Below are 20581 nucleotides of genomic sequence, written 5' to 3'. Positions count from 1 at the left end.
AGGTGCAGTGCGGTGCCATTTGCGGGAAAAACAAACACGAGACATTCCATTCGCTAAGATCGACAATTTTATTTTGTCAAAACATCTCTGAAGACGTTGGTATACCTGCAAAGATTTTATCTTGCATTTATACTAGCCTCAATATCTCGACGTACACGCGTTGAAACAACATAGATTTCAAAACTCGCAACAGCGACGATTTTTACAGAAGGAAATGATTCGGCTCCGCTAGTTCTTCAGCAGCGTCATGGTGAGAATTACAAAACATCGCGCTGCTACTTCGCTAAAGGCGCACTGAAAATCGTAAAGCGTCCGTGGATAAAGCCCACATCGATCAGTGCAGTTTAGCAAATCAACTCATGTAAAAGTTGTGTCCAAGTCATAACAAAAATATAGAAAAGCATGTGCCAAACAAATAAATCTACTAAGCGCACGTCTGTAGCAGTGCAGCGTACAACTCGAGCAGAATGAACTTGACAAAACATCCAGGGAATGGGCCCTTTAACTGCACCCAAACTGAGAAACGGGTAACAGAAACTAGAAACATGGACCCCCAAAGTGAACACACAAGTAGGAAAACGTGAGCTGAGGCACTGTTCATTTTTGATGTCTTGAGTTTTGAAGTCCATTGAAAAAGCAGGCCAGGGGTTACTTATACACTGTTCCCTAAATCACACTGGACCCGGTTTCTGCAAAGCACCTTGATGCCACACTGCAGCACGATGGATGCCAGGACTTGGTGCGTGCACAGCAGAAAAAAAACAAAACAGTGCAACTCCTGGAGCCATTCTTGCTGCTGCAGGCTCTGGATCGAGGCAGCCACCTAGCTACACATCTGTAGATGACATTCAGTAGACTATTTCCTCAGTACTCCTCTTCTGTTTGGACAGCTTCAGGTAGAGGTAATCACCAGCCTTGTCGATGACGCTGAGGGCCTAAAAAACCAACAAGACAACATTGCGGCAGTTACAATCTAGTGACAAACGCACAAGCACAGTCTTGGCTTCGTGCTCGAAACAACCACAAAAAGACAGTCAACATACCAGTTCATTTATTTTTTGCATGCATCAACTTTTCTTTCCATGCTGTTTTGTTTGAAGATATGCGATTGGCTGTTGTCCATTTGAGGCCAACCTGTCCCTGCTGACTGGTGGTGCCAGACTGGACCTTTGGTTTCAACTCACCTCGAGGAGCAAGCCGGAGGCATTCAATTTTTGTGTTGCCAGGACTAGAACGTCAGATTAGTGGCTGAGGTGAGATTACAAGGATGACAACAACATTACCCCTCTATTAATACCAACCTACTGAAGATGCAACAAAGGCTGACAAAAAGCTTCAGTGGTGCAGTCTCTATGAAGAAAGGAGTCTGTATCTCGGTTCCATGCGTGGAGTGTTCGCAAGTCTTGTTCATTTGTCAGACTATTTAAATGTGTTATAAAAACGTTCTTGGATGCACCACTGCTATGGAGTGAAAGATGCTTGGATTACATGCTGGTGCACATGAAGGCAAAGGAAGGAAATGACGATGCTAGTGTCACCAGAGCCCGCATAAGTAAAATGCCACAAGGACATGATGGTGCAGCTTAAACCCGCCTTTTGCCACTCTTGGCCAATGAAACAGGGCTCCTAAGTGGGAGCCAAACTGCTGCTTAAAGGGACACTGAGGAGAACTCTATCAATTTTTTTTTGTTAGCAAAATCTGGATTGTTCGGCATTTCATGGCTTTGTTGCCGCTTGTCCGGGCGCAAAAGATGCATTTATTTCAAAGAAATTTGGATTCCAAGTTGAAAAAGTTTTTCCCGCCGCCTTGATTCAAGCTCAGGGAACTCTTATGACATCACGGCAACTGTTATGACGTCACAGAACGGAGTGACGTGAAACGTGACGTAAATGCAGACTCCGTGATTCCTGAAGCGGTGCGGTGCGCAACCTTTCTTTGCCAGCCTCAGAGATTCGTGGTTTCCATGAAGTAAGGAAAATTCCTCCAAGGTGGCGCCTCTTGTCCTAGGAAGTCGTCACGCTTGTACTTGCGAGATTGACCTGTGGCGGCGATACCTGCATTTTGGTTCTTGCTATTTTCTACATTACAAGAGCTTTGTTTTCGGGAAGAGTGGCGTTTTTGTGATCAGGAGCTGCTATTCTATCGATACATGTCAACTTCAATTTCTCCTCAGTGTCCCTTTAATTTAAAAACACCAGTCATCAACACACTGCTTTTTCTTTAATGCAAGGGTAACTGCCTCAAACAGCATTTCACAAAGATATCTTCTCACAAGAGAATCTTGATGAATTTGAAAACATTCTCTTAGCCTTTAGCTTTCAATATGCATTTCCAAAGAGAAGAATAACAAATGTGTTCAACTTTTACGCCTGTTTTTAATGTTAAGCACTATGCATTGCAATGTTCACTCGCTAGATTCATAAATCACTTCTTATGTACATCGCATTGCCTCTAAAATCTATTCACTGAATGCATAAATCATTTCTTCTGCATGCCCCAATGCCTCTGCAGAACAGATGGGGTGTGGACACCTGTCCAACCACTTGATGCCTTTTGTTTTTGCCTCATGACTTCGATGGCCATCAGTGTTAGAGTAAACCAATGCCAGCCGGACAAATTTAGCCTGTAAAGGATGACACACCAGTCAGCTAGACTCACCTGGTGGAGACCTATCATTGCACAAATGTGAAACCAGACGTTATATAAAGGAAATTTATTTGCTCCCTCTCTATCTGTCTCTCACCTGGTCCAGCATTTCCTTGGTGTGAGAGGCCGACATGCAGAAGCGAGCCCGGGCTTCCAAAAGTGGTGTCGCCGGAAAGCCCACCCCAACCGTTGCAACACCTCGCTTCATGAGATAACGCACTAGGCCGCTGCAAAAGAACACGGGCAAAAAAAAAAATCACAAACACGTGAGAAAATTTGCACTTACACCTGCACAAGGAGCAAAGTCTCGATGCATGAAGTCGGCCGTAACATCCAATACAATATAACAATAATTTATTTCCACCATTACGTCCCACCGCCATGTCCGGTAAAAATGACTGCTTGACAAGTTCCTCACTTCTGCTTTAACAAACAATATCAGCATGAGATGACAACTGAGACTGAACTATGCACCGTATGAATGACGAATTGGCAAATTTAATCTCCAAAATAATACAGTATGTAATAGAGTAAGCTCATTAACTCAAGCTTCAAGGGACTGCAAAAAATGACAGCGTTACAGCGTTATCGAGTGACCCCACAAAAAAGGTTCAAAGAACTGCTTGCATCATGGTAAATTTATCTGAGACACTGGCCAATGGCTGTCAGATTTTTAGATGAAAATAGCGCGGCAGTGACTGTTTTTCACATTTCCATCAATGCTTTATTGTGTGCACACTGCCGGACGCATGGAAGCAGAACTGCTCCAAAATCATAAGGGCCTCCCGCATCCTTCACGGTGCAACACAGTGGATGTCCACGACTACGTCACACCCATCATAAGCTGCATCGTCACATGTGTGGAGGCTTAAACACACGAACTGTAAACAGCACCTGATGTATGTGCAGTTTCTGCGCACTGGAAGAACAGAACCACATGGGAGGGAAGAAAGCACCAAAGACGTGCCAATCAGCATCCGAAACTGTGCTAAGCTCGGTTAGCTTGGCTGGCTGGCTGAAAGATTACTGGCATCCCCTTTATCTCGGGGTGACTGCTAGTGCCATCTTGCAGTTGTTAATTCTTTTATTCGTTTTGTACTTGCCCCCTGCACCTAACATTTAGTCCTGTTCTGTTTATATCCCCCTCCCTCTCTTCCTCCATTCAAGGGCATTTTTCATACTGACTGGCCAAGCTGCCGTTTCTGTGGGCTGGTGCAAAGCTCAGAAAAGCGAAACCAAAACTATGAGGTCGGACTATTCTCTGAGATAGGGCCATCTGTTGTCATGCCTGCTGTCGCGCACACGACAGAGGTAAGCGAACAACTCTGCAGCGTGGGACTCGAGTAATAAGTAGGGCTATTTCGATGACCTCTTGCCACGGCAATCATACCTGTACACGCAGTATCCCTTAAACAGCCCGTTCAGCAAGCATCCAATGCCTTAGGCTTACATGGCCGTGGGCCGGGACCAAGCCAGCAGTTCGAAATATCCTCATTTCCGAATTAACAGGGGTCGAATTAGCGAGCTCTGGCTGTAACAGCTCTTTCTCTCAAGAAAAGACAGCACCAAGACTCACGCAATCTTGGAAGGCAGGTAGAGCATGAGCGGCACGACGGGAGAGTCCTCGTTACCGTAGATGATGAAGCCCATCTGCTGCAACCGGCGGCGGAAGTAGTGTGTGTTGCGCGCCAGTCGCTCGATGCGCCGTTGGCCCTCACCGTCCCCAGTCTCACCCATGATGATGCGGCATGTGGAGATGATCTGCTGAGCCACAGGCGCTGTCATGCTGGCCGCATAGCAGAAGCTGTGTGACTGCGCCCGCAGGTGGTCTATGACTGCCTGCAAGAGTTGAGCACATTCCTCAGGAACTGCATCAAGCCAGGCCACAATGGAAGGCGCATTCTTCCATGCACAGCAGGGTTACCATGCAGTGCATAGAAATGCCTTCAGTACATAACTTAACCAGACTAAAACCAAAGCACTTAGTAACGAGGCAATTTGCTCTGGCGACGCATGTCAACATACACTGCCAGAGATGCCTAAGCCCCACAAGCAGATATGCCAGAGCAGATGTGTGGTAGACGCAAGAAGTTCATCTTGGCTCTGCAAGATTTCCACTAAGTTTCACATTGCAGGTGTATGCTACAAGCACTGATACATGAGTGAGTTTTGCTGAGGCAATAAAGGTCATGCAATGTCACGCTCTGTCACTTGTCTCCTTTATTTTTCTCACGCAGTGTCACAAAATGAGAGGAATGAGAGTAAAGAATGTCCAGGATATCACCGTTTGCATAATGCCTTGGCTAGGCACTCTCAAGGCTCAGTAATTTATAAGCAGCTACAACTGTGCACTAATCTTCCTGAGGTGTGAAAAAAAAAAGATTATGAGCTGCCGTATGGCTGTGTTTTATTACAGCAAAGATGCGAAATGGTATGGTACTCCGAGTTTAATGCCCCGAAGCTGTACATGGGCTATGAGAAACGCTGACATTCTACTGGTGTCCTTCATACAAATCATGAAAAGGTGTCCTTCCTACAAATCATGGGAACAAATTCTCTAGGGACCAAGTTCACGCTTGTTTGGAAGTCTACTTTAAGAGAGTGCGGGCACAACGAAGCGGTAGTCGCATTTAAAGATAAGATGATTCGGCCTCATCCAGCTTGGCTCTACAACCCATCGCTTTGATATGGGAAAGCGAAACAATCTAACTGGAGCACAGAAAACATGCTTGCATTTCCATAAAAACTTTATTTCACACTTCCTTTCTTTATTATTTATTTTGAAAAGAGGTTGTAATGCGAGGGAAGGCACAGCAACTGGGCACCACGTTTTTGCAACAACTCACCTTGGACCCAGCAATGTAGCCGCCCGCAGCCCCAAAGCTCTTAGTGAAGGTGCCCATGAGAAGGTCAATGTCACGTGGATCCAGGCCAAAGTAGTCTACAACCCCACGCCCCGTCGGGCCCAGTGCACCTACACTGTGGGCCTCGTCCAGGTACACATACGCCCGGTACTTCTTCTTCAGCGCAACAATCTCGGGCAGCATCACGATGGAGCCCTCCATACTGCAAGCGGGAAAGCACGGATTCAGTCACGGCCTGGACCGTCCAGGACTTGCCACACAATGAATGGCAGCAGTTAAACCTTCCACCTTTGAAGAACATAACACATAACAGACAAACACACAACAACGTGAATGCGCTACGGATAATTTCGACCGACTGGGGTTCCTTAACACGCACTGACATCGCACAGTACATGGGCCTCTGGCATTTTGCCTCCACTGAAATGTGGCCACCATAGCCGCGATCAAACCCACTTCTTTCGCGTTAGTAGCCAAGCACCATAACCCTTGAGCCACCGCAGCGGCGGCTCACAAACTGAACAACAGCAGATACAAGTGAAGTGCAGCATGATATGAGATCCTTTATCTTTTTTTCTGCTGTGCAAGAAAGAATAGAGCATACTGATCTGTGGCATATCCTGGGCATGCAATTCCGTACACAGATGTCCACTTGTTCATTATTTATTTTCCAGGCCAAGAAGCATTACACAATAAACATGAAACTCTGGACAAATTGCAAAGAAAACAGCATTATGAGAACAAAAATTGTATAGCACTCTAGAACTGAGTGTTGTCCATGATGGCTGCGGCAGCAGCGCAAATATGGTTCCAGTCATTTCTTCACAGAATAATGAGTTCATTTCATGGATTACTTCCACACAATGGAGCGCCTCTTCTGAAATAATGCACCCTGCAAACTGAATTGTAAACAAGCAAGTGAAAGCTGTGCGTGACCAAGTGAGAAACTCTAAGTGAGAAGTTAAAAATACTTTACTTTTGCTTTCATTTTGAAAGAATGAGCCAACAACATTCTGAGCTGAGCCGAATGGCTTCCACCTTTATGGATGACTGACCAATGTACAACCTTGACACAGGTGCAAACCACTGTCCACCAGCATTCCGTTGTATGCAATACGCGCAAGCCGTGGCAGTGTAAATTAACTTCAATTTCTTTTCCTTTCACAATGCAGCTAGCAGATGAAATTTCACCAACAGGTACTTAGCTATTACAAACGTGAAAACAAAAACAATTACAGTAACTTGAAAATGGTCTTTCGATCAAAAATTGTGACTGTATTCAAACATCTCCCAAGGTCAACTGAGTTCCATGTACCCACCTGTACACCCCCTCCACAATAATGATGATCTTTCTCCATGGCCTGTGGGTTCGTGGCTGCCCCTCAACAATGGCATCTCGCAGTTTCTGCTCGAGATCTTTCATATCTGCAGCAACAAAAAAAAGAGAAAGAGAGAGACTGATGAGGGTTATTTCCTCAGGCCATCATTCAAGCGTGATGATCTGGATTATTCAAAGTTCCTTACTGTGCAACAAAACACAAGTACAAGTATTGTGACATAATACAGAACTCCTAAAATGCTCGCTAGTAGAATACGCCTCCTAAGCTCAGCTGCAGCTAATCACCACTGAAGAGATTGTAACAAAAGGTAACAATAACAACACCTCAAAAAGTGCCCCAAAAAAAAACCGCCCTTTGTCACAGGTCTTGCTAGTTACGATTTTAGCCTAGGCCTCCAATAAGTATTATTAGTAATGCTGATATTCGGAGGAAGCAGCAATTATAAACCCAGAAAAATATCATGTGCAAAAGGCATGATTTGGCCCACAACTACTATCATTTTTTTAATGCGCTTCATTCAAAAAGGAAGAAGTCAGGGCACAGTGCCACATTTAAAAAGTGCACCCAAAAGTGAGCCTCCTCAATTTTCTTTGATCTGCCATGAGACGAAGTACTCATACGTCGGCAAGCTGCCACAAATTATCCTGAGTTTGGCAATGCTCAGCAAATGGGACAGCTGGAATTCACACGACGGCACTTTTCATCTCACCGCAACTCAATCAACACATAAAAATGTTTTTTAAATTAAGAGTGGATTTATTTTTTTTTATACCTTTAATTCTGGTTCATTAGACGGTCTTAGAGCCCTAGTAGGTCTGCAAACCTCAAACAAATTAGGTATGTTGGTGTATGGTATGTGGGGTTTAACAATCCAAAGCAACATGCGGGCTACGAGGGAAGCCATAGTGGAGGGCTCTGGGTGAATTTACAGCACTGGGGTTCTGTAACGTGCACCAACATTGTAAACAACGCAGGCATCTCTGCGTTTCGCTTCCATAAAAATATGGCTGCTGTGGTCGGGATCGAGCCCGAAACGACCTCGGGATCAGCAATTAACTCCAAAGCCACTGAGCCACCACGGCGGGTCAGCTGGATCAGTTTCAGCAGAAAGCCTGTCTAGATCTCCACACATGAAGCTCGAACGAGTGGTTAGTCTAGTGAATGACCATATACTTGTCCACTCATTAACTTAGACTTATCTGAGGGATGGCGTAAGGTGTCGTGGGGTACACCGGCACACCCAGAATAACTTGGGCAAGTAGGCAGAAAAAGGACTCCACTCTTTTCTTGAAAATTAGTACAGCACTACAGATATGGTTATGCACAAGTTGCCACCTCACACTGAAATACATACTTTACGTGTTGCAAAGCTCTTTTTTTGAACGCCTTTTCCTGCCAATAACAGTTCACATATTCGTGAGCATTACTACATTTGCAAAGACAGGAACGCTAGTGAGAGCATAACAGTACTTATGCGCAGTAAAGTATCAATATATGTTATGACATGTGTGAGTAGATTCTGCTTTGCAGGTACGTAAAACCATTGTGTACAAAAAGTATTTCTAAAAAACCTCGTTAAGTGCCAGCAGTGCATGCAACACATTCACATTGTCCTAATTTAAACATTCAGCAATCATAAAAATTCAGCTGTATTTGCATTAAGTATATACATACATCTCACTCATAAGCAGCTTATGCTACGTCTACAGCAATACGGCCTAGAGTCCAACAGCTAAACAGAGCTGTGTAACGACAGGCTGGTCACCGTGACACACCAACTAAACAGCAAGCACAACGAAACGTTGCTGTGCCCAGCTGTCTTATCTATCATCCTACATTACCCTTCTGTAGCATAAAGTTTTGAAACTCTAACCTGCAGTCTTTAAAGAGTGGATGATGATCGTGGTGGTAGAGGTCAGTTTCTCGTGGATTCTCAGGCACCTCCAAACAACCAGCTCACACTCTCAAGCAGCAACTCTCTATCCAAGCAGAACCTTTGCACTGCCAGCGAACGGTCCTAGTCTCGCAAGTTGTAAAAGTTTGATGACGAATGTTGTTGTGGGACAAAATTACGCCTCTTGCAGTTGAGCATCACTTAAGGCACAGCCAGCCAGCACTTTTTCACCCATACATGGCACAAGCGAAGGGGAATAACATTACTGTTGTGCTTGAAGACACGGATGGTGGCCCCCGACAGGCGGCACCCCAGGATGAGCGAGGCATGGTTGAGTTCGTCGCTGAGCAGCAAGCAGCCTTTCTGGGCCAGCCCGGGGATGTTGGTCGAGTTCGTGGCAAAGCCCATGCCCACTGTCAAACAGGCCTCCACGCCCAGGAAGCGTGCCATCAGCTCTTCCAGCTCCTGGTGGATGGCCAGGGTGCCTGCACCACACATCAAACCGCACCAGGCATCAGCATAACCACACTGGAAATCCAACCTGACCCCTCCCCCCCAATCTCTCCCTCTTGCTCATGGCAAATACTTACATGAGCACCAAGGGCAGACTTTTCAACCAGCTGAATCCAAAAATAAAGGGCACCATTAAGCACTGCTCACTGAGATGTTTCTGACATTTCAGCACAAAGCACTAGGAAGTAAATGCTGGATCTAACAAGACACAGTGATAACACAGAAGCAATGACCCCATAATATGGCATGCACTTCGCACTGTTCCTATCAAGTCCGCACTCAACTCGCTAATAGTATTGCTGAATTAGGCACATAGAAAAGTTAACTGTTAGTAGCTGGTAAGCACCAGGTCTTATGTGCTTTGCTTTGACACCTTAAGGGGACATGGAAGCCTTAACAGCACTGAAATTGTTGAAATTAAAATAACATTATTTAATTAAGCATTGCTTTTTATAGAATGACACTAAATTCAATAAGTCACCGAAGCGCATGTTCAAAGTATGAAAAAGGTATCTAGCGCACTCTCTTCTGAAAAAAAAAAGAAGGAAAATGTTTTTATGTAGTGGCTATATCTTGACTACCACCAGTGTGGATTGCGATACCCAAGTTGCTCTTGTCGAGCAACCACTGATGACCAATCATTAATTGAATTGCCACCCCAGGTCCACGTGGGCAGTTTGTTCACAAAATTGTGGGCAGGTTGCGATGACGTCACGTCATGTGGAAATTTTTCATTCACGCGCCACCGCTATTCAGACAGTGTTTCAGTACCTACGAGCTATCAAAGAAAGGAGAAATTCTACAAAAGAATAATTCATGCAGGGGGCCCACACTATGAATACCTACACAGTGCAAGGATGTTATCACGACGATCTGTCCCATAAACATGCAAATATGAGACTGCCATGGCCCCCATTGTTCCCCACATTCACAAAAGCCTGATAATGAACCCAAATAATGAACACAGAGGATTGTGAAAAGGGAGTTTTAAGAGCCCAGGGCAGCAAAGTTCCCAGGAATGTGAAATCAAAACACCTGTCACAAAGGTATGCTGCCATAAATGCAAAGAAGAGGAATGAGAGAGAGCAGAACTATTTTACACACCTAGTTCATGACGACTGCTACACGTTCCACTGCCATAGCGTTCAATGGACTGTTGCACTTCGTCAACAACGGGCCCTGAATTTTCAGCGAAGCCTAGGTAGTTGTACGATCCCATGTTGATGGCCTTTGTCACAGTACCTGGCATTCTAGACAGCAACAAGATAAGGCAAACATCAGAAGCACAAAACAGACGCATGACCCGAAATCACTGTACCCTCGACACAGTCTTGCTGCATACTGTCCACTGAGAAACAATCACTAGCAAGTAGCAAGCTTGTCTCGTCGCAATGGTTTGCCCATGCAGGCTGATAAATTCTCTGATCCCCTACAAAAATTGTATATTGTACTGAGGACAACATGAAGTTGTCAACCATCGAAAGCAAAAAGACAGTTCAATGGAATTATCAGGAAGGAAACACTGCTAAGCAGGGCAAAATGCACAATAAAAGACAAATCCAATAAGGCAAACAAAATTCGTCACTAATTGATTAATTTAGCATGACACAAGGCAACATATACAGTTAGTGATGGATGCATGGTACCAGTTACGAATGCCCGTCACCATCGTCATTGCTGTTGCCGTTGTCAGCATCACCATCAGCTAAGCTATGTCAACTGCAGCACATAAGCTTAATGCTCTCCAACTCCTGCGACTATCCTATCCTAGCAGACTTCCTAACCTCACACCTTCGACTGACTCACTGCTTCCGCGACTATAATTTCTCTTCCCTTAGAATCCACCTTTACAACAGGCCATTGCTTATCTGTTCGCCGCATGACGTATTACACCCAGGTCCATTTTCTGCTCCTTCCCTCTGCTAGAACACCATTAACCTGAGTTCTCTAGTCTACACTGCTCCTCCTGTTCCTAAAGCTTACCAACCATACGTGGCCACACTGGCAGTAACATTGATTTAGCTGCCACGTGTGGTGCTTCTTTACAAGAGAAGTTGATTCCGTAAGTTGGCAAATGCAGAAATCCTGAGAAGCATGCACTTCTTCGGAATTCTGGAGAATGGCACAGCATGACTCACACAAATGTCCAGTTGTTGTCATAGCTGACACGATCCACAAGATCGATGACAGCCCCGGGCACACTGCATATGGGCTGATTGAGGCAGTCGCGAATGCGTCTGTACACATTACGCGTGTAGAAGCTCTCAAAGCTTTGGTAGAGCGGGACATAACCCTGCGAAGAAAAAAAGCAGATGCTGCTTAAACACAGCTTGCTAGGCCAATGTTATTCAAAGCTGACACATACCCAACCAGCAAGTCAAGCACACAGCATAAAACTATCACAGGCAATATTTTGTATATGCCTATAAAAAAACGAGGGTGCTTTTCTGTGCTGCAACTTTAAAAACATGTGGACTGCTATAAAGTATGCTTTCTTGACCTACAGCCATGATTCTATCATGTGAAGAAATATGGCTCACATGCTTAGCCGCAAAAATATAATACTGGTGATGCAGTACTTCTCTTGTTATAGTGATTGCTCCGGGGCAATCTTTTCCAGCAGTTTGGATCATGAACCACTAGTGTGAATGCTCCATTACCACTCGTACAAAAAATTGCTGCCGGTTTAGCATTGCTAAGAACGAAACAGTGTGCGAAAGAGGTTTTTGCAAGTGGACAACACTGCCAGATACGTGAAAGCGTGATTGAGGTGTCCACTGAGCCAGGGAGCCAGCTATGCACCTTTCCTTTTCTCAAAATCAACAGAGTCTACAACGTTGTCAATATCAACACCACTGAACCCAACGCATGCCGATGGCCTATTGCTGCAGTGCCGCATTTCTGCCAAAGTGCTGTCAACGCAAATGCAAGCAGCGCGTACCTCTCTGTCACTACCGCCATGTAGCTCAAAGCGTGACTGAGGTGCCCACTGACTCAGAGAGTCATTTATGCGCATTTCCTTTCCTTTCATGACTTTTGCACACAGATGGAAGTTGATGAAGACGACGACGTGCAATGCACAGCATGAGAGTGTGGCAGTTTAATATAAGGCGTGATGAGCTCCGGCAATAGCATACTGCTCTCCTGCAGTGACCGGCAAAGCTGATCTGTTCGCGCCACCACGCGTTCAGAACCCAGTCGCGACATTATTTACTTCATTTCTGCAGGTATCTGGACGCTTCAGACACACCTCTCCTTTTTCTGAATTGCTAGTGAAACAGTGATTTTGCACTAAAAAAGGATGTCCAGAACAATCTTTGAAACCCTGCACTCTCTGGTGTCATAACCATGACTGCCATGACCATGTCCGACATTAATGAAAAGTCCACAGTCGGGAACGCTTACACCGTAATTCTGTATAGCCAAGAACGTGCTTCAGTTACTTGGGGAAGCTTATAGTAGTAAGCACTATAAATCACACGATGTCACTCGTACAGTTCCCTTTATTATCAAAATGCCGTCAAACCGAGATTCGATCATGCACCTCAAACAGCACTGGTGCTTACCTTTCGGTCCAGCTCAGAAGAACTGTGTGTCTCCTCGAGCCCTGTGGACCGCATGAAGTCCCGAATGTGACCAAAGATTCCCAGAATTACATAGCTCAGGTACGTGCTCAGCGCCATCAACAGAGGAGTCTCCTCGAAGTAGTCCTTGCCCCGGGTCCTCGGCTTTTTCTCTTCATGCTGGGCACAGGGGGAAAAAAAAGGAATAGGGAGAAGGGAATTCAACCCTGCTGTCACATCTATCAGCTGTGGCCAACCATGAGTTTGAGACCAACCATGAGCTGCTGAAAACAAAAACCTCTAGAAGCACACTGCTCAATGCTTTACATATCATATTAGCTTGCATTATTATTATTCACTTATTTGGTATTATTTGCTTAGGATTGGTAGCCCCACATGAACAAGTGGGATAAGCTGAGGAAGAATTTACTTGCGCACTGAACACACACACACACCACTTTTGTCAAAATGTTGCTAATTTATTACCCACCCCCAATTTTCATAAATTTCTTGAGAAAAAGTTCATTCATTACGCGAGCAAACCAGCCTTATATACCCACACTGCATTTTATCAATTTTTGATTTAGTTGCCTTAACTATGTACTGCGATCTTATCCTTATCCCATAGTAATTAAAATTCAGCTTCCTGAAGGAAGAAATAAATATACAAAACGAGTTTTGCTGCCAGTAATTTTTGTTTGTTGGTTGTATTCCCGTTACGTCAATGTTACATACTGCTTCGCTTACATTTTCATTCTTCAATCTAGTCACTGCAAACTCAACTCTCTACTCATAGTCAAGGGCAGCTGCTGTTTATCACTGCAAACATTACTTCCCCACCTCTTTCAACATTTTTTTTTCTCTCTTCATGCAACCTTTCTTGCTGCTTCTTTTCGCATAACATCAATTCAGAGTTTACAGAAATGAGAGCCCCCGATTATATAGCATTTATCGTCTTCTGTACAGCACCTCTCATGTATTAATACCCACTAGGCAAACGCGCTATAGTAAATTATTTTAAAAGCTCATGTAGAAAACAAGATAGCACTGTCAGTAAGCACACAATATATTGTTTCATCAATGTTCATACCACTCTAACTGACGAACTACCTGGAGTAATGGCTATGATTGCTGGTACTCATTCACTGTACAGCCTTTGGTGGGTCGGTTTTACCAACCTTTTTTAACAATATAAACCTGTGCAGACTGCAGAGATGGGTACATGTGCTCATATTTATAGAGGGGCAATCTATTTAGCAGCACATCCTTTTCCTTTCTTTCAACTGCACGTACTCCGCCGAGCGCTGCGCAAAGGATGTTCGGTACGAAGCTCTGTCACAGCACACAATGTAGAACACAAAGCCTATTTCAAAAGAACGCACAGCAACAAAGTGGCGTCTGTGTGACCTCAATGACGAGGGCAAAACAAGAAAGCAACACAAATGGAGTCAACAGAGCGTAACGTCCCGCTTCATTTGCCCTGGGCAAGCCAAGGCACCTGCCACGCCAATACAGTGTACGCTTACAACAGTTCTATGAATGCAAAAAAGACCCACACGCAAAAAGAATTACAAGAACATTACTGCAGCGAAAATTTTCTCTAAAGCTGCACCTGGAAGTGTAAGAAAAATAACTAAAGAAGTGGAATGAAGTATGATCAAGTGTTTTAATCATGTACCAAGGTAGAGGCATGCATATACCTACTGTGTACTTATTACAAAAGAGAGTTTCACAAGCATTTAACCGATTCTTCCATTTAACCCGTATAACCAGCAAAAGACACATTCCCCAGCAATACCAATAAATCAAATGTGTCCAGACAAAACAGGAGTGAGGCCTGTTCTATTAAAAAACTGTGCATAGAAATAAAACACCAACAGCTCAGAGCCCACCTTGCAAACACTACCCTGAACCTATGGAGAAGACTGCGACACAAAATTTTATATTTAAATTTTGCTGTTTGCATCAAGTTATCCCAATGGCATGAAGCATGCCAGATACGGCTAGAATACAAGTACTTGAATTAATATGGCTGTAAATAACTAGGATGTATTGCAAAGAATAAAATTGGAGCTACATACAATTTTTATCAATATACCAGTATGATATAATATTATATATATATACAACATAACTCTGATACAGATCATGAGGAAGACGGTGTATGCTAGTCATATGTATACCAGACATATATATGGCAGATATGAATAGCAGGTGTGTGGCAGTCAAGTGGCAGACATATGGCAGACAAACGGCAAATGTGCAGCATATGCTTGATGTGCAGTGCGTGAGGATAATGAACTCTCCCTTACTTTAGGGAAACCACTAAGTACTTAACCCTGTCTGAAAAAAGTGGTTTCTCAAAACAGTTCTCATAGCAGTGTTTCGCCTCCAACTTTTTAAAATGAACCAGTCGACATTGCATTGAGAAGAACGCTTCAGTGTAAAGGAAATGCGTACTTGTACACTACGCATACACCAACAAGCTGTATCATCAATAACTGTGCCTGATGAAGCCGAGCAGGTTACGTGCAACAGACAAAAAAGATGCCGAACTACCTTCTCCTGCAGCTAAAAACTTGAAATAGTAAAATAGTCAAATACAAATCACAGGGAGGATGTACGCCTGGTCAAACCTTTAAATGGCTCGAGTGTTGCAGCTCTAAATGCACCTTGTAAAAGGCTTCCCTCGGATAAACTGCTGGCATATTCATGCTGTAATTTGACGCGTGAGATAGTGGCCTTTTTTTTCCACATAATGTTTGAGTGAAGTGCCTGCCTGATTGGATCAAAACTATTAGAAATCTGCATCATCTGCAGCTACAAAGAGCCAAAACAAGCGGCTTACGCAGCAATGATTCTTGTCCATTTCGATTCAACCTCTGGGTAAACTACCACTCCTTCCACGGTAAACAAAGACATTCACCTAAAGTAAGCGGGATTGCACCACTAGAACCATTGTTTGTTGTTTTTTGCCTGCTTGTTTGAGCCCTTCATAGCTGTAGACAATGAATATTTTTAATAATTCTGACCCCATCAGGCAAATAATCCATTTAAAAAATACATGAATAATAAGGGACAGCCAAATGCCACCTCATGTGTCAAATTACAACATGAATATGCTAGTGGTTTAGAAAAGAGAAACCTTTGACAAGGTGCATTTAGCAATGCAACACTCAAGCCAGTTAAAGATTTGGCCAGATGTATAATCATGCCCCATTAATACTGAAAATTAGAATTATGAGCAGGTTTCCCGAGCAGCAAACTTTTTCAATGTAATTATGCCTCAGTAATATGGAAACAACGTCTGAACAATGGACAGGGTAAAAATACACAGTGCCCATTGGGGACTACATAATTTTTGGCGCATAAATATGGACAATGATGTAAACAAAACCTTGGGTACACAAGCAAACATTTCTTTTCCTCTATTTTGAGTGCAGGACACCTGCAAAAGGCATTGCAAGAGCTCAACTGCCTCAGTGATAGACTTTTTTCATCTGGTGGTTTCACATCTTGAAGTGCCAAGGTCCCCAGTCGACAGACCTTTTTGTCTGGTGTGACGTACTGCACGATAGCCGGGGAAGAAGCTCTCAGTAGCTTCTGTTACTTTGACAACCACATTCACCACATGTCGGTAATATCATATGGGTGTTGTTAGTCACTAGATGTTCATGACAAGTGAAAAACCATAGTAGGAAGAGTGTTGTTATGCGACTCAATGCCATCCCACGTCTCATAAACCACGAGGCACTTCAAGGTGCAGTGAATTTTTTTTATATATATATAAAGGCATTCAGAAAAACGCATTTCAAGTCACCAAGATTTCAACTTCAGTGGATATGTATCCCTGTCTTTTTTTCCCAATTCAATAGTATAGATGACTCTTTTTATTGGCAGAAGATAAAATTTATTGGTGTTCTTATGTGAGCTTTATGAGTGTCGTTTCTGGAGGCTGGCCATATTAAAAAGGACCGCCTGTACGTGTTGAATTGGTGGTCAATATATATTTTTCAACCACAGAACACAACTTTCAGGCTCAGGTAATCATCTCATTAATTTTAGTCTGTGGCAGGGACATGTGTTTTGCAGAGAGTATCTCAGAAACAAACTCAGCATCAGATTTCACTGCAAGTGTGGGCACTAATATCATTTATGTAAATATCTGATTAACAATTAAAGTTCCCTAGACAAGAGTAACTTGACTGAGGCATTTTTTCGAAAATTGCCAGTGACAAGACAAGTATGCAAAACATTATCCTGGAATCAAAAATTAAGCATTAAATATCACAGATACGTGCAACAAAATTATAGGTAATGATGTAATGTCTACTTCTGTTTTTTGAAAACTGAAATATATTTGGTAAATATTTTCTTACAATGTACTCAGATGTTGCTTTCAATGCATGCACTTCATTTTATAGCAGATGAGGGTAATTTATATTTCATGGTACATATGAATCAACTAGACCAAAGCCGTAAGTTTATATGAATGTAATCTCCAAGCCTGAATAAAATTTCATTGCAAAAATCACATTTCATGGCTGGGCTATACTTGGCCCTAGGTGAGTTAAAGTGAATAAGCAGCAACACTGAAACCAGAGAAGCAGACGTTCAGAACTAAAGTCCATGGCAAGGAAAATTATGCAACGACTAAGCCTTTCTTCCTTGAAAGCATATCAGATGCCAGCAATGACACAAGGTATAAAACAGCCAAGATGCACCTCTGACATCAAGGGTGCAGATAAACAATAGAAGGCTCCATCTGATGCAAGGACTCATGTTATACTGAGCAACTGCCACTCAGCAAGGCTGGCATTTGGGAGCTGTCATGCTGGAAGCTTTAATGACTCACTGCCAAGTGCATTTGGCAGCTATCGAGTTCAGCTAACTCACTTCAGTCAGTCTGTGTGTGTGTTCCTTTTGAGCCGGTGCTACAACACCTGGAGTGTCATTGAAAGTGATAATGTAGATATCTCAAAACAGGCACAATAAGACCGCTGCTGCCGACATGCACTTTTCCAGTTCATGAGCCCGCCTCATGAAAGAACATTACACAGTTGTACAAACTGACAAATCGGATTCGTTCTGTGCAGTTTTAATAAAGATATGTTAAATTTGTTCAAGTGTCTTAGTAAACTTTCGACACTTCCTCAACACCATTACGACTCTCAATTGACTACGTCCTCACCTAATGGCAGTGCCACCAAATCTAAACCAATACTTTGGTTCGCAGTGCGGCACCTGGAAGCCAGAGTGACAATAAGATAAAGTGCACGGGCTGAAAGCAACACTACATTTGTCCATCTGACAGGGCTGCAAGTAGCAGTTAGCTCTTGTATCGGGCTCGGATGCTGCTGGAAATTACTCCATGAACTTGGCAGATAATTCTCCACGTTGCAGCATGCGGGCAAGGTCAACAGCGAGACGCTGCAGACTCTTCTGAGCTAACCTCTGATGCAAAAAGGCGAAAGACGACGCCCGCCCAGATATCAGCGACCCACAGATAGAAAGAGCGCCGCGCGATAGCGCACCGCGTCATTTCCCAAATGTCGCGCGGTGCATCGCGGCGACGACTGGACGGTCTAGCCTAGTTCTGAATGGACCAGCATCCGCACGTCAAAAAAAAAAGAAGAAAAAATCATGAATGCGCGCAAGCGATAAGTATATTTAGAAACGAATAGGCATAAACGGGGGGAACTGATAATACGAGGCCGTAAAACAAGATATGCGACAGTCATATACCTGGTGGGGCATTTAGCACGACAGCCGCAGCTTTTGCGGAACTTCTGTGGAGGCGAGAGTTGGCGATCTTGCTCCTAGGGACGTAACACCGAGACCAACCGAGGCATACAGAGGGAGGCGCGACAGCACGCAGCTTCTGAGGTGAAAAACATGGGGAGAAGCGGGACCGCAAAGGCGCACCTCGGCGAGAATGCGCTGCGCGATCACGCCTGTCATACCGATGCGGTTCCTAAGTAACAAGAGACACAGAAAACTACCAGGCGCAAGGGGGCCAACCGTGCTGCTACGTGCCTGTTGTGCACATGAGTAGCTTTCGAACGGCTGAACGAGGACAGTCGGGAAAAGAAAAAAAAAGCCCGACAGTGAGGCACGGTTGGGCCGGCGATCGCCGACGCTCACCTCGCGCCAAGGTTTCTGTAAGCCGAGGAGACCTCGTTCTGTCAGTGGACCGCGGAGATGAACGGCACACTTTCAGGCTAGCGGCGTGCTGTCCATGAGCAGAACCGATGCAGGGCAAGGGGCAAGTGTGTGAGCGGGACCCGTAAACAGCACGCCTACGCCACTATCGCACGATCGCCAACATAACAGCATGAAAGAGAACGTGCGCTACCTGGCTTACGTTTCCGGAGCACCCTTGCCGGGGTGCAGCCCACTAACGCGCTGGGCTACCCATCACGTACCTTGGCATTGGCTTCGCTTTTTAGCGTTGCACTGTGGGCCACACCGTTGCAGTAGCTTGTAGTTTTGCCCAGTATTGCTGTGTCCTCTTCTTTGAGACCCATGACTTCGGTTCCTATTGTTTAACGTGGTACGATTAGTTTTAGCCGACTGGGAGGTGCCGGGCCCGGGCGACAGCTTAGCCGCACATCTCCACCTGGCGCGCTGGCGCGTGATGCTTGATGTCTATCGCAATGCCGCTAATGCAGAGGTGAAACAAAATTTTTGCTATAGAGTAAATAGGTCGTGAAATAAACACACCAGGACACCAATATTTACTTTGTTATAACATAACAAAAATAATTTCATTTTATTTTTAGTGCACAGCGTTTAGCTAGAGGTTTGGTTTGTTTTGAGGTTAAATCGCTAAATCTCAAGTGCCGGCTATGCCTGTCGACGGGTGCGCCGCAGAGACTCGGAGAGCGGACAATTTTTTTTTTTATGCTAGTTATCTGACAAAAAAAAGTTTCTCTGCGATTACACATGAGAATTGCCTATTGTCAGCACTCCCGCCACAACGCAGAGCAGACGACGCGCCGTTCTGGCGCGCAAATATGACTCGCGCAGTCGAATTTTGGCCCCGTGACCTGCAGCCGCCTTTACTAATCTTGCTCTGAAAATAGACTTCCACCATTGCATTTCGCGTGGCGCAGAGTCACGCCATCTGTACAGCTGAAATATCGCGTGATGTTCGAATGAGGCGAAGCACTCCCCTTGCTTATCTCGTTTCACGAGGTTGAAATTTGTGAAGGCTTTCGGTTTGGTTTGGTTTATAGAGCTTTAACGTCTCAAAGAAACTCAGGCTATCAGAGACGCCGTAGTGAAGGGCTCCGGAAATTTCGACCACCTGGGGTTCTTTAACGTGCACTGACATCGCACAGTACACGGGCCTCTAGAATTTCGCCTCCATCGAAATTCGACCGCCGCGGCCGGGATCGAACCCGCGTCTTTCGGGCCGGCAGCCGAGCGCCATAACCACTCGATCAGCCACCGCGGCGGCTGTGTTAAGGCTTTCATTTGGGCTAGTTGGTTGTAGCTGTGAAACATATTGACTAAGCGCATACACAAACAGGGACCAAAGTAAAAGTGTCCTGTCTCTTACTCTTACTTTGGTTCCTGTCTGTGTGTGCGCTGGTCAATATGTTTCACAGTTGAAATTTGTGTCGATGATATCTTTGTTCCGCAAGTTTCCGCGTGGCTCTGTTATTGCTCTCCGAAAATTATTTACAGCGACCACGCGATGCTATAGTTATTTAACACAACTAGCCCTAAAGAACACCACGTTACGAGAATGCAGA

The 20581-nt window shown here is 44.5% G+C and overlaps 1 protein-coding gene across 1 annotated transcript; it reads right to left on the bottom strand.

The window, feature by feature from the left end:
• Positions 1-49: 49 nt before the first annotated feature.
• Positions 50-19459, bottom strand: lace (serine palmitoyltransferase long chain base subunit). Its single transcript, XM_077665683.1, has 10 exons — positions 19247-19459; positions 12825-13001; positions 11397-11551; positions 10363-10508; positions 9012-9230; positions 6831-6936; positions 5494-5713; positions 4224-4486; positions 2745-2874; positions 50-935 (listed from the first exon to the last, which is right to left on the bottom strand). The coding sequence occupies exons 1-10, from the start codon at positions 19346-19348 to the stop codon at positions 849-851; spliced, it is 1605 nt and encodes a 534-aa protein (XP_077521809.1). The 5' UTR covers positions 19349-19459; the 3' UTR covers positions 50-848.
• Positions 19460-20581: the final 1122 nt, after the last annotated feature.

Source organism: Amblyomma americanum, chromosome 5 (genome assembly GCF_052857255.1).
Source record: "Amblyomma americanum isolate KBUSLIRL-KWMA chromosome 5, ASM5285725v1, whole genome shotgun sequence".
Lineage (NCBI taxonomy): Eukaryota > Metazoa > Arthropoda > Arachnida > Ixodida > Ixodidae > Amblyomma > Amblyomma americanum.
This window is presented reverse-complemented; position numbering and strand designations above follow the sequence as displayed.

Bases quoted from the DNA above. Each gene is read 5' to 3' on its own strand.
- lace (XM_077665683.1), bottom strand. From the start codon at position 19,348: ATGGGTCTCAAAGAAGAGGACACAGCAATACTGGGCAAAACTACAAGC. The intron at 9,231-10,362 runs GTGTGTAAAATA...TGTGTGGTGCAG, and splicing joins TAGCAGTCGTCATGAACTAG to GCACCCTGGCCATCCACCAG. The intron at 6,937-9,011 runs GTAATGTTATTC...TTGTTGCTGCAG, and splicing joins CCGTGTCTTCAAGCACAACA to ATATGAAAGATCTCGAGCAG.